Here is a 14720-nt window from a genome sequence, read left to right on the forward strand (position 1 = left end):
AGTTTTATATGTTTGTCTGACGTTGCCCACGTTGTCAGATCGTCTATGAAACACGTCCAAACACTGCACACAATTTCAACCAATCTGTCATCACAACCTGGCAACCCACAACCTGATTCAACGGACGACTTGTGTGTGCAGCTGCTCTCTGTGCAGAAAAAAAAAAAAAAAATCCAAATGCACTTGCAAATTTAAGCAGAGTGGGACTGAACAGTTTCCATTTATATCTGCTAGTCACCAGGACGGTGGTCATGCTTTTTGCAAAGCCTGTAGGAGTTGATTTTAATATAGAGTATGGGTGGCAGGTATGTAATGACCTTTGTTACAGTTCCTCTTTTTCACATCACTTCCTTTTTAACATCACTGAATGTCTACTTTACTCTGTGTGTTTCTGGCAGTTGTTGAAGGAAACGATTTAATTTAATTTGGATGTGTTTGAGTGGATCCCTACTTTATTTAAGATCATTTTATTTAAACAGGAGGCCCACGAAGTAACACATATATCATCACCTGGAGACGTATGGGTGATATGGAAGTTTAACTTGAAAGTTTCTTTCATCATTAGAATTGATTGGTCCGATGACTGAAACACTGTCTGTTTAAATTTAAGTATTTTCTGCATCGGCTTCTTTTGAGATTTCTCTGCCAATTATTACTAAAAAAAACCCATAAATGTCCATTTTTGGGCTCATGAGGTTCAGGTGAGGAGGCTAATTAACTATCCTGCCTCGATACCTGTAGATCAGATAGTACGTCTGGGTGGAACTAGGAGAAAAAGCGTGGCTGATACCTTTTTTTTTAATTCAAACCATAACATAAATAAGATATCAACTTCCTAGTTTGTTACTTCTCACCTTTTTTCACTGACTTTCACTAGAGGTGCAGGGTTAAAGGAGCCCAAATGAACATTGAAACATGTTTTTCTTGCTGTAATCGTTCCTCCTTTTCATACTGACCATTAGAAGATCCCTTCATTATGCACTTACAGTGTAAATGATGGAGACAAAACCCACACTCCTCCTTCTGTGCAAAAATGTATTTAAAAATTTAGTTAGTCATATCAAATGGATATCTGACACATTTCCAGTCTTTTTAGCATCAAATTCCCTCTTTGTGTTTCCCTGTTTAGCAGCGGTGGAATTATAGTAACAAAAAGAGGGACTTTGGCACTAAAAATACTCACTCACACACAAATCTGGACGACTGAAGCTTCATATTAGCTTCAGATAAACATTTTTGCACAGAAGGAGGAGGAGAAAAACCTGTTTCAATGTTCATTTGAGTCTTTTTTGGGCAGACTTGAGAAATTGTGAACCCGTCCTTTAAAGATTCAGCGTGTAAGAACAGTGATTCACTGCAGCCCCTGAGGTACAAAGTGATATTATGAGACAGGATGGGGCCAGAGCTAGCTGGTTAGCATGCTAACTACAGTAGAGATCTCTGCAACATAATAAATATCGGTCTTTGAAATGATGTCAAAACTGTTATTTCTTCACATTCTTTTGATAATTTTAGTTAATTTGATCTTAACTCAACCAATAAACCAGTGACTTTGCCTTTAGAGCTGTCCTGTGTCTTAGAGATTCTTGAATAAAGTAAAAACTCTCTGTCTGTCTCTCTCAGCCTCTGCGAGGTAAGAACACGGTGGATCTGATCGTCGACGGCTCTATTTTGGAGCTTCAGGACGTCTCGGATCCTTTCCTTTACTGGCCCGTCCGCGTCGTCCAGAACGTCGGAGGGAGGCTCCGTCTACGCTACGCCGGTCTCTCAGACGACCACCGGGCTCAGGACACCTGGCTGTTCTACCTGGATGTTAGGCTCCGCCCCCTCGGATGGGCTCTGGAGAACAGTTTCGCCTTAGAGCCGCCCACAGGTGATAATCTAATCTGCTCGCACCTTCTTATTTACCATCCGCCTGAAACTACCGTGGTGACAGGAAGGAACTTTGAATTTCCTACAATTTAATTACAGAGTATATGTGAAGCTTAATGATACTTAATGAGTAATGTGTGTGTGTGTGTTTGTGTTTAAAGTGTCTAAGGACTGCAGTTTTTCGAAATCTGATGCCAATAATTTCATGCTGAAGATGCAGAAAGTCAATAATATGAGACAGACTGTGAATCTAATGATATTCAGGCTCAGTGAGGGACGACTGCACAACGTTTCCAAATACTGCAAACATGTCCGGCTGAATTTTGGAAGATTATGTGCAAAACATGATGCACATGACATGATGCAACAGTGCAGTCATATAAATAAACAATGCATGTTGGGTTTGGATGTTTAACACCATGTTAGCATAAAGCTGAACAGCAGAAAATATATTCAAGCTGCAACGATTAGTCGATTAATCCAAAAAAATTGTTGTTTTTTAGTATTTTCTGACATTTTATAGAATCGGTTGAAGCTGGTGTAGGTAGTGCGCTGCAAAACAAACAAAAAAATTCTCTTCTTTTGCAATTCATGCAGTCCTGTCACTTCCTATCCATCAGCAGGAAGTGTTATTAAGTCATTAATGGCCTGCGTCAGCCACAGAAACTGGAATTTTTTTCTTTTGTATTGTCAGAACATTTGATATATTGATTGCCGTCGGGATGTACAGAGAATTTCAACAAATACAACAATAAATGCTTCTATAATACATAACGTACTAAAGCTTTAATGGAGAAAATAAGAGGCGATTAATCTATAATGAAAATAATCGCTAGTTGCAGCTTTGAATGTTGTCAAATGATTCTTTTTTTGTACATTTCAAGAGATTTAAGTGGAAATTTAGTGGTTTTCAGTCACTGAAAGTCTTTTTCTTCACCTGTAACAGCTGAAGAAGGTTTTGAATTCGATTTGCTTTTACAGAAGATGCTAAAGAGTATTTCCATCATGTTAATCGAGTTAATAACGAGTTAATAAAATCAAGCCGGTTTACGACTCTTCAGGTGTTGCACAGAGACTTTGGCTCATGAGAATCTAACTCGTGTATCTTATGTCTTTAATCCTCAGAGCTCAAGTCTCTGAAGAGCGCCTCCGACTGGCAGCAGGCTCTGGAGGACACCCGACTCGACGGACAGAGGAGTCCTCTGCCGCTCGAGGTGTTCAAGGTGAGACTCGCATACACACATCTCTGCTCTCCACACAGTGTGTTTGTGTGATTGTGTGCAGTGCTGGCACACAGCCAGACTGCAGGATTACCAGGGCGAGATGAGCTGTTTTTTTTTTTAACTGCTATTACCTCTATTGTCTTTGATTGATTGATGATATAAAACTCAGAGAACAAATGATAATTTCCTAATAATTTCCTGGAAAGATGTAAGTAATTTGGTACCAATTATAAGGAAATAGGAATAATAATAAAGAAAAGGCCAATTTAAACCCAAGTAAATATTAATGAAATGTTTATTCATTATTGGAAACTTTATTCTCTACATACTGTATGTCGATTTGTAAAGACCACAAAAATTAGGTGAATATCTCTATAAATGATGACAAAAAAAATCCATAAAAGAAAACTTATACAGTGCATCACAAAACCTGGCAAACTCTTAAAGGCAAAAGAAGTTGAAGATTCATGAGAGCAAATCATAACTGTGAGAGCAAATCATAAGAGTGAGAGGATTATGATTTTTATTAACTTCCTAAATGTGCAGCCCTTATGGTAACACTTGGTGTCTGGTGCAGGAGGTCTTTCTTTTCTTAAAACAAAACAAAAATCTCTGATTTCCAGATAGTTTAGCATGAATATATAAAGAACCAGGCACTTGGCATGAGTGGATGAGCTGAAAAAACAAACAAATGACAGAAAAAAGGAAAAACTAGCATCTATTTTGGTGTCTGCATGTGTGTTTCTTCCTAACGATCAGCACCGGCCTGAGATATCACTGAACTGGGAACAACACTTTGCCTCATCGAGGTGCTTTCATTCATTACATGCCCACCCAGCAGGGTTTGCATGACCTACATTGTCTTCATGCATGTGTGTGCATTAACAAAAATGGAGCACAATTTGTCTAAAACAGTCTTGACTTTACTGTGTCAGGACCACGTAGACCTGCCCAAGCACTCCTTCAAGACGGGGATGAAGCTGGAGATGGTTTCTCCGTGGGAGCAGCTTCAGATCTGCCCCGTTTCTGTCACCAAGGTGAGTCGGACTGAAGTCTCATCTGAAAAAAAAAAAAACTATCAAGCAGACTCCTCCCTCGAGCTTTCTTCTACTTTATTAATGTGATGGTAGATTTCTAACTGTGTTTGCCAAGGAGGCGGCCTTGTTCCTCAAGTTTGTGGATTCTACTGAAATTCCACCTTAATAAAGACTCTTTAGGGAATTCTTGGGTATTTTATCTCATCGGTATCCCAGTAATGCTTCAACTCACAGTATTTCCTACTGTAAAATGTGGAATTTTCCCTTTTTTTATAAACAAAACTACATCTAGCTTGTAGCTTTACATGCTGACTGAAATATTTAAGAGTTGTTTGTGCTTCATAATAAATACAAATGAACATGCACTTAATGTGACATGACATCAAATGTTGTTTTATGAGTAATGAGCTTCCAGTAGAAAACATTTTGTGCCAGTGTTCACTAGTTTAAGGATACAATAGCACCCTTAAATCCCCCTTTTTTTTTCTTGTAGCTAATTGTTGATGTTTAGAAGATTGTGATTTTCTAAACAGAAATAGGAAATGTAGAGATTTTTAGTGGTGATATTGCATGCTATACCAAAATAAAGAAGAGTATCTACATTAAAATTTGTGAATGTTACAATCAAGTTTTTAAATTTTCTACTTGAGAAAAGCTTGAGAACACATCTGGAGGCAAGTTAAATACTTATATGCTATAAATTCACTATGAAATATTCTCTCCATTTAAAATTAATTTTGGCCCTTTTTTGCTTCCATACATAACCATAAAAAGAAGATGAAGAAGAATAAAAACGATCAGATTCATAGTGCACTCCTGAGATCAAAATGTTTTATTACAATGATGATCAGGGATAATTTTCTTTGCTCTTCTCTTCAGGTCTACAATGAGATCTATTTCCAGGTCACGCTGGATGACCTCTCTGTTGACGTTAAGCCGCGGTTTGTGGTGTGCCACACCAACTCGCCAGGCATCCTGCCCGTCCAGTGGTGTCTGAAAAACGGCGCTGGCCTGGAGCGTCCCCGAGGCTACGAGGGCCAGGACTTCGACTGGGCCGACTACCTGAAGCACAGCGGGACTGAAGCGGCCCCCGACGCCTGCTTCCCTGATGTAAGAATGAACCGAACACCCCCTTTAAAACCAGGACAGTCCTACTTTTAAAGCATTTGTCCCCTCTGATGCAGTGACGCTCAGTAGAAATACCAGTTTTTACATTATCAGAGTGAGCCTGATCATTTCTGGGAGCAGTTCAGTGGGTGAAAATCTATTTTGGAAACCAGATATTGTGTGCAGAACATCAATACCGATCCATGAACTGAAACAGAACCCTGCTCTGATTTTCTTACGGCGCCTATACACTGTGCTATTTTGAGCTGTGAACAACAGTCCTACATCACACTATGATACACGTCCGCTGATGGCCACTTTAGAGATCTGGCAACCGGAGACAGCTTCCCTACAAACCAATTAATCAAAATATATCATTAAAATGATGTAGTATACGTCGGCCAACACATCACCAAAAGTTCAATACAGTGCAGACGAAAACCATTATTTCCAGTGGAGAGAGAGTGGTGGCTGCGGACTCTCAGGCAGCTGCAGAAGCCATAACAGTGAACACTACGCTGGTTTTCCACCAGGTTTTCAAGCCAAAGTTCCACCGAGTTAAAACTTTTCCCTCACATAAGCAGACTTCCTTAATGAGATTCTAGCCTTGACGAGACAGTGGCGATAATTTCACTGTAGAGAAAAATGGAGGAAAAGTCATGTAGCATCTCTGAAATCATGAAGTTATATAGCTTCTACTCTCCGATCCTACCTGGGACTTTGGTTAAAAGTCTCTCTAATATCTCGAATATTGTCCTCCTTCACTCACTCAAGTTTGAAACTACCATTAAGTGCCATTTTTTAAATACTGTAAGGTTAAAAAACAACAAAACATGATGTGTTCCCGCTTGTATTTACATTGTATGCTACGTCACAATGGTATTGTACAATCTGACACCTGTTTACAGGCCTTTTAAGAGGAAAATCAGGGTTAAGTCGGTGTGAATATCTTGTAATCGAAGCCTCGCTTTAGGGTTATCTCAGGTTAAATCATTGTCCTAAATGTAAAATAAACTCTCTCTCTCTCTTTCTCCTCTGTCTTTCTCCTTCTGTGTGTGTGTGTGTGTGTGTGTGTGTGCATGCGTGCGTGCAGACATGGCAGAACAGAGGCTTTGCCAAGGACATGTGGCTGGAGGCGGTGAACCCTCACCAGCCAGCGGAGGTGTGTGTGGCTCAGATCACACAGGTCAGAGGACGCCTGCTGTGGCTCCGACTGGAAGGTAAGACGTGTGTGTGTGTGTATGTGTGTGTGTTGGTGTGTGTGTGTGTGTAAGAAGGATTAAGTGTCAGAGGACTCCTGCTGTGGCTCTGAGTGAATGTAAAAACCTGTGTGTGTGTGTGTGTCGGCTGTCTACCTGTCTCCAGGTGTGGCGAAGCCCCTGTCAGAGCGCATCGTGGACGTCGAGTCCATGGACATCTTTCCTGTCGGCTGGTGCGAGGCCAACGGTTACCCTCTGACCCCTCCACTCAAACCTGTCTGTATGTACACACACACACACACACACACACACACACATATATTTCCCTGAGTGTGACAGTTTGATGCAAACTCTTTCTTTTCCACAGGCCAGAAGCAGAAGAAGATAGCAGTGGTCCAACCGGAGAAACAGTAAGAACAACAAAATATTCATCTATCAAAACTTTTTAAAGCTTTATGCAGATATGTTTTGAAGCCGAAGCTGCCACTATTAAACGCTGAGAGAGCTGAAATCCGCTCCTTTTTCGAGTTAGCGTCATTGTCATCAGCTTCAGCCACACAATATGCTGCACAGACACACGAGAGATTAAAGAAAATCTGAATAAATGAGCGGAGAAACATAACGAATGCAGATGTTTTCCCCCAAATAATGTGAATCATGTGTTATGTCTTTCACAACCACTAGATTAAGGATGCGACTAACATTTATATTAGTCATCGGTTAATTTGACATTAGTTTTTGGTCCATAGAAATGTCAGAAAATGGTGGAAAAAAAGCCCAAACTGATGTCCTCAAATGTCTTCGTTTATCCCAACCAGCCTGAAGGCACACAGCTACACACGGCCGTTTGTCTCTTTTCCTTTTTCTGCTCTCACTTAATCACCAAGAACTCCCCAGAAACTAGAAAATGTTGATGCAACGAACAAAAACACAACGCTGAACACAAACAAACCCGGGATGGTATGCGCTAGAAATGCTACAGATAATGATGATGTACCGGCTAAACAAACAAATGACAAGAAGTTTACACATTAAGTTACTTTTATCATTATTACGCCTCCTATAAAACTTGTTTTCTGAAGCCTCGAAGCTCTAAGTGGATGTAATTTTTAGGACAAAGGGTTCGCCCATCACTCGTTGCCAAAGATGTCTCCAGATTTTATTACTTTTTATTAACTTGTCCCCCAGAATGTGAGAAATTTCCCAATTAATTAAAGATCCCATCTAAAGACACTTTATTTCTGCAGTTTTTTTTCATCATTTAGAGCACAACTTCAATGAATCTTTGGTGGATTTTTAATTGTGTTTTTCTCTCCTTATGTATGAACATTTAACACTCTTTTAAAAACAACCGTCCGACGTGTTAAATGGAAAATGAAACTCACATGTTTCTATAAACCGATGTATCACTCTAACCCGACCGCACCCGTCGTCTGTTTCACTTCAGCACGGTCAGAAAAAAAATTGTTTCATTCACGACTCTCTGTTTTTTTTTTTTTTCCTATCTTCCACCTGTGAGCCAAAAATAAAAAAAAAGGTTTCTTCAGAAAAACCCTCGAGGGGTTTTTTTTCTTCTTCCTCTCTGTCACGCCGAAGCCATTAATTGAAACAGTGGCTTTTTTTTAGAGCAGAAATTGCTTTTCCCGGGGCGCTGATTGATTTTGTTGACAAATGACATGTTACACCGTTGGCTGGCGAACGCAGCCCCGGGAGTACGAGGAAGGGGGGGGGGGGGGGGAATGGCGGTCGGAGAGGCGGGAGAAATATGAGGTCTTCAGCAGCACTTTGTCAGCTCTCTCATCTAACCACTAATTCCATTTCTCACCTTCGGGGGAATCCTTTCATCAATACTTCCCCCCCCACCCCTCCCCCCCCTTCCTCCCCGCCGCCGCTTCACCTGCTTCTAAATCTGTCGGAAACTGTAGTAGCCGTTTTGTCGATTGATCAGTCGAATGAGCGATCATTTGGTTTTTGTTTCCCCGTTGGATTAGATCAGCTGGATAATTTTATTGATTACTTTGACAGGATTGATTGCCTCTCTTCTTTCTCCCCCCCTCTCCCCCTCCCTGCAGGTTGGCTCCGTCCCAGCCGCTAGAGACGGCTCCCGTCAGCCACTGCCAGCCCGTCGCCATGGATCCAGGTAATCAGAAGCCACGTTACACATGATTTATCTCCAGTAATTAATGCTAATGAGGAGGTATGATGGGGGGGGGGGGGGGGGGGGGTGGGGGAACCCGGGCTCTTCAGATTCTCCTGCACAGTTTGTGATTTCTGAGTGCCTCGTCTTCCTCTCAAGCTCCTTTCAGACATGAAAAGGGCTCCGTTGACTGTTTTATTTGGCGCTCAGGCGTGGGTGTCAGTTAGGTAAATGTTTGTTACGGCTTGATTCAGACATGACAGGACATTTACTGAATGATGCGTAATGCTGGCGTGATATTTGGCATCTGGAGTGTGATCAGCAGACATGAAGGTAGAAGAACGTTTCTGATGCAAAACTGATGGATTTTAAAAAGTTTCAAGAGGGACACTCACCCCTGTTTCTCACACTAAACCCCCCCCCCAATAGATTCTCATCAGTTTCATCATTTATTAGACTGTATGAGTGTATTTTACTGTCTATTGGGACTAAAACATGTTCTAGTTGAATGAAAATTGAAGATATAAGAATGGATAGATGGTGGGTTTGATTATTATTGTGACTTTAAGAGGGTTTGTTTTGCTTTTGGCCTCTAATACTCCACACTGCGAGGGGGGAAAAAACCACGAATAATCGCCTTAAAGGTGTGAAATTGGCTCGTTCACAGTGTTTCCTGGTTCACTGAAGTTATTTTTTTGTGTGCGTAAGGGTTGCAAAGCGATCTTAAGATTGGAAAAGATGTGTTATTATCCGTCTTTGTGAGTATTAAACCCCTGTGACGTCGTGATCCTTACGTTAATCTGACATTTAATCCAAACTTGCGTGCCGCGTTTGACGTATTACGCAAGCGTTCATTAAGATTACCGTTGTAACTTTTTGCATAAAAGTGAACCGGGAGCTTATTCGGGCACATTCGTGTGATGAGGTGCATGTCTGAAAGGCATTTTAAGAGCCCAACCCAAAGAGAAACACAGTTGTTTATATACAGGTGATGAAAGTGATACTGGAAGTAAATTATCCCCCTTGAGGAAAAAGTAATTGAAGACACTGAAGACAGAAGATTGTTGTGAGTGTCTGGTTTGATAAAAAGATTATTGAGCAGCTGAGACAAGATGCAACTTGTGGCTAACGTTTGCACTTTGGCCCATTAAGTCTCACTTCCTCTTCAGTGCAGATATTTTTTTCTCTCTGTGTGCTTGTAGAATATCGTTTAAAAGCCTTGCTCATCATAAATGCATTAGAAAGACGAGAGGTTAGTGTAGCTGCAGCGGAGCTACTACAGTATAGTATGTTTGGCCCGTCTAAGGCGAGAAAAATACACTCAGAAACAGCAACACTGAGTACAAAATATGACATCCTGTTTTTAAAAACCATGGTGAAGGGTATTAAGATCAATCTCTCAGTAAAGGAAACTTTCATTGTTCTACAACTCGGGTCTTATCTTTTATAGTTTTAACATAACAAGTCTTACTTATTTGACACGGCTTTCCAACACAAGCAGAAAACGCAGGATCTAAACCGTTTATTTGGAATAATTGGATTTATTTTATTTGGTGCTGAAAATTAATATGAACATTGACATTTGTTGTGCTTTCTGTGCAGTTTTATACATATTGCAGAGATTTCAAGTGTGTTTTTATTTGTTTTCACTTCCAAAAGCCTTCAAAAGCCTGAAATAAGTGGGTTTACTTGGGGTTCTGGTCTGTCTGCCCAGTAGAATGAGCTGTAAAGCAACCAGTGCTGCTGCAAACCAGGATTTTAATAAATGTAAAATATTATAACAGATGGGATTAAAGCCAAAATGTAGAAAACAAGGCCCAAATAAGTACTTGGAGGGATACTTGGATGCATTTTGGCAGCCAAACTAATACTTGGAGACAAATCAATAAATGATCAGTGACCTCACAACTCAACTGTACATTTTACTAAACCACACACATCCTCCCCTTATTGTCTCTACAATGTTTTGTTTTGAGTGAATCTGCATGTAAACAACATGTATGTTCAGGCACAAAGAGGGCGGAGGAGGTGGAGGGGGGGGGGTGAGCGTAGTTTCCATGAAAACCTTTGCCCTCTTTTCCAAGTTCCCCCGTCTAAAAAAAACACCCACTCGCTCATGCATATTCATCACCTCACCTAATTACTATTCACCCCTGGCGGTGTGGTTCCAGGTGCCGGCGGTAGTCAGGGGCTGCAGGAAGGGCGGAGTGCAGCATGCTGCATCGTTCTGCAGACCCTCGGTTCATGTCAGAGAGAGGAGGGGAGGGGGAGGGGGAGGGAGGGGGGGAGGTCACATGAACAGGACGTACTCGTAACCCAGTTTGACTCTGCTTTCACCTACATGGTAAAAGGCTGAAAGTTAACAGAGAAAATAAATGGACTTAGAAATTGCAATACTAGAAAAACAAACATTCAGCTTTTTAGGCAGTAAAATAAGAAATGTTAGGCATTAAAAGTCTGGTGAGAGACTTTTAAAAAAAAAACATGCTCTGTGGCCAATCATACAATAAATATGCCAGAAAAAACACTGAAGTCAAGTTTTCTGGAGCTTTCAGACACATTTTTCAGCTTTTTCAGCTTTTTCAGCATGACGGAAATTACAAATGAAGTCAATTTTATACTAATGTCCCACCATTCACTGACGAAGGCCACGAGATGTAGCTTAAACGAACTGTATTCTTTTTTTTTTTCTTTTTAAAAGTCCTATTTCAAAGGTCAATAATGAACCTTCAATAAATTCAGTATCGATCAAACTGCATCAAAGCAGCGTATTGAAGGAGGACAACATCACTTTGGCTCCCAGTTTATTTAACATAGAATCTTTATTAATTACAAATAATTTGCATGAAAATCAGAGAAAATTTACTGGTGAAATTGTTGCATCGGAAGTTTTTACATCTATAACATCTACCACAAATTTAAAACCAGTTATCTTGATTAAGTTTCATATGACAGAAGGAACAAATGATGGTTTGACAGTTTAAATATGAGATTTTTCTAATTTCTCAGTTTTTTTCATGGAGTTAATCCCTCTAAGAAATCTCACTGTTAATGTTTCTGGGTGTATTTGAACCTGCGTCCGGTGTGCTTCTGTGTTTTGTTGTGGTTGTGTGGTTTGATTCTGCACCGATCACTGAGACCAGAAGCTGCTTAAACCTTTGTGGTAAAGTGGGATAAAGCTTTAACTTTTACTTTTTACTTTCTCTATACAGTCTGTTGTTTCCGTCATTCATTCATCCAGTCGTGTTCTGCCATTTTTATTATTGCAATTGAATAAATAAATCTTAAATAAGAACTAAAAAGTGCAGTTTTTTTCACTTTTATCATCAGATCTTTGACCCTTTACCTCTCAGTCCATGTTCATGTGTGTTTTTGTTGCCATGACTCAATGCGGTGATGATTAATTTCCCAGCAGGCATTCAGGATATGCTTGTTGTTTTTGTTGCATGAGTTGTTAAAAAACCCCCCAAAAAACCTTCTTATGAGAGATTCATATCTGATTTTATTGGCTTAACTTTAATGTGTGCAAACTCTCATCATCATACTTCTATTTATGCGCTGCTTAACATGTCTGCGTTTGACCTTTCCTCCGTCAGGCACAGCCAACGGAAGATACTGCTGCTCCAAGATTTATGTCAACCACCGCTGTTTCTCAGGCCCCTACCTCAACAAGGGACGCATCGCGGAGCTGCCGCAGGCCGTCGGACCAGGAAAATGCACGCTGGTCCTCAAAGAGGTGGGCTGATGTCAGAGGGAGGTGGTGAGGGAGGGTGGGAGGTGGGGAGGTGGGGGGGGAGATGAAGAGTAGCAGGTTTAATCAAAGAGTTACACACTTTCAAAGGGAGAGGAGGGTCGGCAGAGATTGAGAGAGGGAGGAGGTGAAAGATGGAGGGCGAGACAGCGATGTCTTGTTAACCACCTGCAGTTTCCCAGCAGTGCCTTCATTTCAATGTGAGGAGCTGTCAGTCAAGTGTGTTTACACATACACACCGTCGCTGCCGCTCAGAAAAACAGCCTCTTAATTTCTCTAGAGACTGTTTGGCGTGCGTGTGTGTTTGTGCGTGCACGTATCTACGCGCCGTGTGTGTGTGAACATGCAGTTTCTAGCGTGATCTCTGCGTTTGTCCTTTCAGTTTTTGTTGCTCCTTCGGTTTTTCTACAGTTACTGTGATTCTTCTGGTGAATTGTTCCATTTATTTTATTATTTTTTTTTAATCTTAAGCGTTGCTTTCGCCTCCAGCTCTTGAGCATGCTGATAAACGCCGCCTACAAGCCTGGACGAGTCCTGAAGGAGCTGCAGGAGCTGGAGGATCAGAGCTGGGACTGCCAAGAGGAGACCCTCAAAGCCAAGTGAGGAGACCAAAAATACAAAAAAAAAAAAAAAACATGCAGTGGAACAGATTCTTCCCCCTTTTTGATTTGCTCATTTTCTGGTTCTGAGACACATTTCTATAATTATTAAACCATAAATTTGATTCTCTATTGGCTTTCATGCCTAACATATTATAAATCATAATAAACCCTCACATCTGTCCCACAGTTAGAAATCAGTATCAGGCCTTGCAGAAGAGCCTGCTGGGTTTTTTTTTTCCCCCCCTCTCTGTCCCTGAGAGTCCATCTTGCACCCCTCTATGTTATTTTTTTTTTTTGTTGTTGCTGCAGTGGTTTGTGTGAGGTCTGCATTTTCTTCTGCTGCTGGCTGCACGGAGCCAAATTATTCCACAGCTTCAGGCTGCACACTCAGTGTTTTCTAATCAAAAACTCGCCCATTTTTCTGGCTTAAACGAGAAAGAATCGGCCAGTCATAAGTTCTTGTGGTTTACCTGCAGCGGCCGACGGAGCACAGCGATCACATTCATGCATGAATGTTTTGACAACTTGACAAAGGGGTTACTTTTAATTTTCTGGGGGCTCTTATTTGCCAAAAAAGCCTCTGGTGTGAACACTGTGGAAAGTAAAAGCTGTCTGTCATTATCACCGTGATGTGATCCAAGTCTAATTTAGGAGATGAATCACTTTCATTAATGTTGGTTTTGTCCTCATATTGTTATGGTTTTCTAAAAAGGTACTGAAGGAAGAAATATAACCAGATTTAACCATTTTTATCAATATTTGTAAGTTTTGTCATGATGAGGAATTTCCTTTATAGCCTACAGCAAATATTTAACCTGCATATGCCTGTGATAAGAACTGTAATAAGGCCTTTTTTTTATGGGGTCTATTATTATCTGAATTCATATTTTTCCTATAATAATTTCTTCCAATGTTTCCTGGAAAGAACTTGGTATTCATTACAGGCACCGTTTGTTTTTCCTTAAGTTTTGTAGAGTTTATAAGCTGTTGCTAATGTCCATTTAAACCCAAATTAACATTTATTCATCGTTCATTTATTGTATGAAACTTAAGTCTTCACATATGTTGAACTGTTTGCTTGAACCTGCTGTTCACTGACTAGAAAAAGACTTTATTTTACATATAACTAGTGTCAAGATTCACTTCTTTCCAGGAAGCTTCACAGGGAATTTATTAGGAATGTCTGGACCCTTTTATCCAACAGAATCTAAATTTCTAAAGGTATCGCTATATTGCGTCGTTAAAACAAAAAGCACACAAACATGAACTGCGGTGTGCAAAAGTTAAAAAGCAACACATGAGGAACAGTTGTGCAGTGCTCACCTTTCCTAACCTTCGCTATTAAGAGAGGAGATTGCAGAATTGACCCTGCGTCACACTCTCTCCGCTCTCCTGGCTCGCCCTCATCGACCAGGCGATCTCACAAAAAACAGCCCCACTTTCACCATCATTACTGTACGGTGCAATCATCATTCATTGTTGAGTGCTTTGATGGATTACAGATCCATTGTTCTCATAAATAAAAAAAAGTATAATAACAGGCTGACAATGTCACGCCATCCCCAACCCTGCTCCCCCTCTTTTCCCTACAGATATAAAGGGAAAACCTATCGTTCAACCATCCGTATAGTCCGCCTCGCAGACCAGATCCCGGACTTCTGCCGTAAGGTGTGCGTGAAGCTTCAGTGCTGCCCGAACCTCTTCAGCCCTGTCCTCGTTACCGACAAGTGCCCGGAGAACTGCTCCGTACAGACAAAAACCAAATACAGTGAGTCTCTGTAATTATACGCAT

The 14720-nt window shown here is 40.8% G+C and overlaps 1 protein-coding gene and 1 long non-coding RNA gene across 6 annotated transcripts in view; one reads left to right on the forward strand and one right to left on the reverse strand.

Annotated features, from left to right (window-relative positions):
* The window catches only part of sfmbt2 (Scm like with four mbt domains 2), a 55088-nt gene that overhangs the window by 36186 nt on the left and 4182 nt on the right, over positions 1–14720 (forward strand). For both annotated transcript variants that reach the window (XM_044343807.1, XM_044343808.1), the window contains 11 exons: positions 1624–1873; positions 2998–3095; positions 4031–4132; positions 5012–5242; positions 6333–6459; positions 6605–6718; positions 6806–6848; positions 8511–8578; positions 12172–12311; positions 12816–12925; positions 14521–14696. In XM_044343807.1, coding sequence (XP_044199742.1) covers positions 1624–1873; positions 2998–3095; positions 4031–4132; positions 5012–5242; positions 6333–6459; positions 6605–6718; positions 6806–6848; positions 8511–8578; positions 12172–12311; positions 12816–12925; positions 14521–14696 — 1459 coding nt within the window. The remainder of the gene's footprint in view (positions 1–1623; positions 1874–2997; positions 3096–4030; positions 4133–5011; positions 5243–6332; positions 6460–6604; positions 6719–6805; positions 6849–8510; positions 8579–12171; positions 12312–12815; positions 12926–14520; positions 14697–14720) is intronic.
* Positions 4076–14720, reverse strand: part of LOC122975389 — a 63233-nt gene continuing 52588 nt past the window's right edge. The window contains exons 3-5 of one of the 4 annotated variants that reach the window (XR_006400653.1): positions 10712–10802; positions 6595–6716; positions 4076–4154 (exon numbers count right to left, since the gene is read on the reverse strand). This is a non-coding gene — a long non-coding RNA (uncharacterized LOC122975389). Of the gene's footprint in view, positions 4155–5303; positions 5873–6594; positions 6717–10711; positions 10803–14720 lie in introns of those variants that run through there. The other 3 variants (XR_006400651.1, XR_006400649.1, XR_006400652.1) reach the window with 3 other exon arrangements.

Source organism: Thunnus albacares, chromosome 23, assembly GCF_914725855.1.
Source record: "Thunnus albacares chromosome 23, fThuAlb1.1, whole genome shotgun sequence".
Taxonomy (NCBI): domain Eukaryota; kingdom Metazoa; phylum Chordata; class Actinopteri; order Scombriformes; family Scombridae; genus Thunnus; species Thunnus albacares.